The following is a 5,864-nucleotide window of genomic DNA, read 5'->3' on the forward strand; positions in this document are numbered from 1 at the left end:
GTCGAGAAAACGAACGTTCGAGAAAAGTGTCCCATCACAAATTAGCCCACAAACGGTTAAAGTACTAGGCAATCATAAGTACTAGAAGTTTTTATCAATATAATTTCTGTTACCACGCCATCTTTTGATTAATATACGTACTTCACAAAATTTCACCCATGTTTATTGGACGGTCTGGTGGGCGTAGCACGCCCCTTTTATATCGCTCTATCTTTGAATTATAGACTTTATGGCCGGTTTGAAAGGGAATGGTACTTTATTCCAATACGATTGAGACTTTGATGTATGTTTACCTAACCGGTCTTAAAAGGCGATATCATTCATTTCAGCAGCCACTCAACAACTTGACGAGTTAGTCTGCACAAACAAGCCAAAATAGTTTTACGCTTTAACACTAGATGGCGGCTATAGTCTTAGAAGTTTTTTATCACAGAAAATTGTGAACGAATATTTTTAACTATTATTAATTTATTGGCATAGCCGTGAGCACACTAATTAAGTAAATTATCTTTGGCAAACATTTGTATAATCTGACTTTTAACGAGTTAATTTGACTGATTAGGTATACTATTTTTTAGTATTTGTAGCAGCAATTACGACCCAAATAGCAAGCCTTTACTAGACACGGTCACACGACAACAACTTTCTTTGTGGTCTTTAAAGAAGTGTTAACGGCACCCTAAGGCCGAGGCTACATAACCCGTATTTGCCGTTTAATTATAATTTGTATAACGAAGCATTTGTCATTTGTGGTTTAGAAATTTTAAAAGTGAATAATTCTTTTAAAATTTTGTTTTGAATTATACCACGAAAATGAAACAGATTTATTATATCCTAGTGTTCCTTTATTAAAGAGAATAAAAAAAACAACGCTTAATTCATGTTTTTAACATTCTTATTAATGACATCACTCATAACTAAAGAAAAAAAAAACAAAAGAAAAATAACCCAAGCAAGACACTATGATTCCTAAAACTTAAGACTTAAATTTTAACTTAGATATGTAGTTTAAACAAATTTAATAGCATATTGATTGTTTTCATATTGATTCAGTGATACGTTTTCTATGGTGTGCTTTTTCAATTTATGCTTTTTCAAATATTTAGAATCTATGAATGCTTCCCCGCATAATGAACAGACATATGGGCGTTCACCGGTGTGCGTTCTCAAGTGAACAACTAAATTACCTTTAAGTGCAAAGAATTTCATACAAATGGAGCAACCAAATTTTTTCTCTCTCGTGTGTGTCAGCTGATGTGTTCTCAAATGAGTTTTGGTTTTAAATCTCAAAGAACACAGCTGACACGGGAAGGGCCTCTCATTTGTATGGACGCGTTCATGCATTTGCAACATTGCTTGGCTAGCGCATCCTTTACCGCATATGCTGCACTCAAAGCGTTTCATGCTCTTCGATTTTGAGTTTTTATGGGTCAAGGAATGCATCTGCATATCTTTTTTTGAGGGTAGCACCTCCCCGCACTCTGAACAAAGTAGTTCAGTCGGATTAATTATGTGGGTACTCTCTACATGCTGTTCCAATGCTGACTCTACTGAAAACATTTTCTTGCATAGCGAACAGGCATACCCTAGTAACTTCCCTAGGTTAGTTGTAACTTCTTGTTTAACGGTTTTCATTAGCTCTGCTTTGACTTTAATGACTTTTGATTTGGAGCACTCTCCGGAATCATTGTGATTATTTAGAGCATCTCTTGTGGGAAAAGTTTTGTCACAGTTCGAGCATGTAAACGGATGGACATGTGTCAATCTATGTGTTTGCATTGTGATTTTTTGGCGAAACTTTTTAAAGCAGATGTCGCACTCAAACTCCCTGATGTCGCTGTGTATCATCATGTGACGTTTCAAATTATTCGGATTTGCAAATGTCTTCAAGCATATATTGCACCGTGGCTTGATGTTATTGTGTCCGTACTTAATATGTTGCGTTAAGGCTGTCCTTTTGATTAGTTGATTACAGAATGGACAGTTAATGAGCACTCCAGTCACACTGTGAAGGAGCATGTGCCCTGTCAAAATTTCTGGCGATTCAAAACCTTTTCCACACAAGTTGCATAGATTCTCACCGGCTGGGTTATGTTTATATTGATGCTTTTCATATTCTGTTAAGTCTTGGAATTGTTCTCCACAGTCACATAAGAATGATCCATCTTCTTGCTGTAAAACAGTTGCAATTTGACTGTCATCAGCATATTCTATCACAAGTTCTGAACCATCATACTTCAGTATTTGAAACTGGGATTCACCCTCACACAAGATTACTTCTTGTGATGTCCCATCACCATCTTCTTCATCATTCACCAGCTGTGTTTCAGCTAAATACTGAACTCCGTTATCACTCTTTAAAAGTATAGTACCATCAGACCCAGTGCTTGTTAGAATTTTAATTATGTTTTTAGGATCTTTCATCATATCATCAGTAATTAATTCTTCATTGATATGTGTCAAATTTTCAACTTCAGTTATTTGTGCATGATTAGAGTCTTGAGATGCACTATCCTGAGTTTCATCTATGTTCATTGACTCATATTCATTATCCTGGCTTTCCTCCTCGTTTTCGAGTATTGTGGCTGGAACATTAACTGGAACTCTGTCGTTCATAAGAAATTGATGGATTGAGTCTTCAAAGTGATTTTGTGTAGCTTGTATTTCATCTTTTACAGAGTTTGATGTATCTTCACTATACTCAAGTTTTACTTGTTTGACTTCATGATTGCTACCTTCTTTAGGCATATTAACATTTTCATTTTCTTTCTCCTCATCACTCTTAGGACTGTCAATGACTAGAACGTAGTAACATTCATCATCGCTATCATTTTGCTCCTGTTTGATGACTGTCTCTAGCTGTTTTACTGGATCATCTGTAGTGTTGGTGGCACTATTAACAAAATCACCAGATTCATCATTAAAGTAATCTTCATTGCTTACATTGAGCATTGCTTTGAGTTGTATCCGAAGTTCGTTATCCATTTTGAGGCATTGAGTGCGAAAGTTGTATGCAAAGTTCATAAGGGTAAGACACTCTTTGCAGATTTTTTGCGGTAGCCCGTCATCAGCAGATATCTGAAACATGGTAGGTTAACATCAGAAAAGGGAGGGTTTAGCAATTAATTCTAAAAGTTGCATTTATGTATACAGTAAAAAACAGTTTGATATGTAGTGGGCCATGAGCTAGCCTGTCCAATTAACACAGTAACCAAAACTAATGTGACATTTTGATATGGCAGTAAATATGAGTCCTATCATAATTGTGGTTGATAAACAATAACCTTTAGAGGCATCTTATGTTTCAAATGATATGAAAACATGTTTTTCTCAAATGCATTTGTATATTCATACAGCACTCTCTATTAATATCAAACAAATGGGTTTTTATTATACTATTGTCTCTAAAGACGGCTTATTTATCCATTTTATCCTCAATCAAGTTTGTGGCCACACCATTCTAAATATTACTCTATAACGTTTTTTGAAACCTTAATACTTCAATAACCCCTATCTCTCAATAATCCTAATACCCTAACTCAAAATCAGAGGTCTAAATTTAGATCTATTTTTAGATTGCACATATAGTTTTTTTTGTCTTTTCTATGTGGTCTAAATCTATAAACAAACTATGAAATAAAATTTCTATATGTAAATAGCCAACAACATTTCCAACTGTCTTTATCAATAAAAATATAAATATTCCATTTTCATTTTTACAAAAAATTTTCTTGGTTTCTTATTATTTTAAATGTCAATTATAGAACAAAACAGAAAATATGTTACAATAAGTAAATCTAAAACTAGACATGTTAGTGGTTATAGTCAAACTTTGATCATTACGTTTAGAGTAGTTTAAAGAAATCACCTAAAATATAGATAGGCTTAATCCATTAAACAATCTCATTAATTTTCTATTTGTCTTTTTTATTTTTGTCATTTGACTGTACTTAAACAATTACATTAAAAGAAAATGTGTATTTAATGTTGGCTTAGTTTTGTACAAAATTTGAATTGCACTTTATTTTTGTTGGAAAGAATTTTTTCTCTATTTCGCACTGCAGTCAACAACTAAATCAGTTTAACCATAATGCTGCTGGCAATGCAAAAACTTATGCTATGTTTTGAATTTTATTTATTTATTTATTGTATTGATAATCAAGCCTACTTAATAAATTAATCAGACCTGCACCATTCACAACTAAGCTTGAAGCCCATACGTGTTGCAGAAATTCAGAACATGTTATTATTATGGACGTACTTAATTCGAGAGAGCATTAATGGAGAATCGACTTCATTCGTATACCTACCTAATGATCTTAAGTTGCAACGCCTTTTAGATTTTAATTCGAACCTTTGAGAAATACCAAGCCATGGCACGGCTTGATTACACAGTTTAAGGTTATACTTTTTATGGCAAATATTTCAAAACCATTGTTTTTTGTATAGTTTACTGCCGAAATAACGTAAATTAAATTCATTATTTATAATTGTTGGACTCGACGATTTTAATCTTTCCGTTTTATTCGATTTATTATGAAATTTTATATAACATATTTATGAATTAGATGTTTTTACCTTCAAGCTCGTAACTTCGAAAAATTTTTGATGTACTTTCTGTTCAGTGTCCAAAAGTGACACATTGCAATCAACGGACAAACAACATCGACACAAATTCAACCACGAAGTTTCCATTTCACATTTTTAACATATTTAGAATTCCACAGGAATCTGAAAAATAATATTGTTACAGAATTTACTTCCATTGTTTTGACACTTTACTGATCAAGATCAACGACCATAATGGTATCCAAAGAGTAAAATTATCTACGGACCGTGCCCATAAAGATGAGTCTATTCGAAAATTATAGACAAGAAACGAGCGCACCAAAGCCACAAAATGGAAGCCAGCCACCAGCGAGACGATAGAATTGCCGGAAATGCGTCACTAAAATCGGCGGGAGCTGACTTTTTGACAGTTTGGTTACCTAGACAGACACGAATACTGTCAAGATGGCGTCGTTATCTCGGAATTTGGTTGTATGGTTGCTTAGATCACCGAAAAGATTTATGTTGTAGAAGCAAATACAAGTAAAAAAATTATGAAATTTATTTAATTTTAAGCCTTGAAGATATGGAAAATGTTGAATGACAACGGCTTGTGTCAAACAATAGGGCTGCCAGTAGAGCTATTTTATTTATACCACTAAGACATTTACATTCTACTACTACAAAACAAATTCAAATCAATATTTATTTAATTTTTATTTATTACCTTTTTTAAATTTATAAATAGTTAAGCTGGGTTTGAAATGTCCATTTAAGTAATTATATGCTTGTGGTAAAGTACACATATGTGGTGATATCAGTTATCAGTGTAGTGTACCTATATGGCTGAGTGAGTTTCTGTCTTCTGTGCATGTGTGTATCTGTACACTTGTGCATGTGGTAAAATGAACTAACAAAAGTGCTCAGCATTGTGAAATGAGTAACAAATACATATTACATTGTTAATTTAAAAAAGTAATGACTAAAATTAATAAACATATTATTATTAGCAAACCTCTGTGAGATTAACAGTCTAAAAGTGATATAAACACGAAAATCAAATTTCATTCCTTTAAATTAAAATATTGAATATAAATACGATTCAAATTAAAAACAGGTCAGATTATCACAAAATACTAAGCTAGTCTAAACTGGAAAGGTCTCAAGGCTAATACATATTTGCAAAAAATATATTATTTGTGGTCAGGTACTCGGAAAATAAAATTAGAAACAGGATTTTACTAAAGCTCTCGACAATCTGGCCAGAAATAAAATTCCAATTAGGTTATTAAAAAGGTCACAATGTAAACAGCTCA

At 33.0% G+C, this 5,864-nt stretch overlaps 1 protein-coding gene across 2 annotated transcripts; it reads right to left on the bottom strand.

Annotated features, from left to right (window-relative positions):
- Positions 1-823: 823 nt before the first annotated feature.
- Positions 824-5,170, bottom strand: LOC101736303 (zinc finger protein 33A). Of its 2 annotated transcripts, none has more exons than XM_021351528.3 (3): positions 4,889-5,170; positions 4,579-4,731; positions 824-3,078 (listed from the first exon to the last, which is right to left on the bottom strand). In XM_021351528.3, the coding sequence occupies exons 2-3, from the start codon at positions 4,693-4,695 to the stop codon at positions 1,009-1,011; spliced, it is 2,187 nt and encodes a 728-aa protein (XP_021207203.2). In that variant the 5' UTR covers positions 4,696-4,731; positions 4,889-5,170; the 3' UTR covers positions 824-1,008. The 2 variants fall into 2 exon arrangements, with proteins under 2 accessions (XP_021207203.2, XP_004922556.2); XM_004922499.5 differs by having other exon boundaries at positions 4,836-5,170.
- Between the last annotated feature and the right edge of the window lie 694 nt (positions 5,171-5,864).

The sequence above is a fragment of the Bombyx mori genome, chromosome 20, assembly GCF_030269925.1.
Source record: "Bombyx mori chromosome 20, ASM3026992v2".
Lineage (NCBI taxonomy): Eukaryota > Metazoa > Arthropoda > Insecta > Lepidoptera > Bombycidae > Bombyx > Bombyx mori.

Bases quoted from the DNA above. Each gene is read 5' to 3' on its own strand.
- LOC101736303 (XM_021351528.3), bottom strand. From the start codon at position 4,695: ATGGAAACTTCGTGGTTGAATTTGTGTCGATGTTGTTTGTCCGTTGAT. The intron at 3,079-4,578 runs GTAAAAACATCT...ACCATGTTTCAG, and splicing joins TCGAAGTTACGAGCTTGAAG to ATATCTGCTGATGACGGGCT.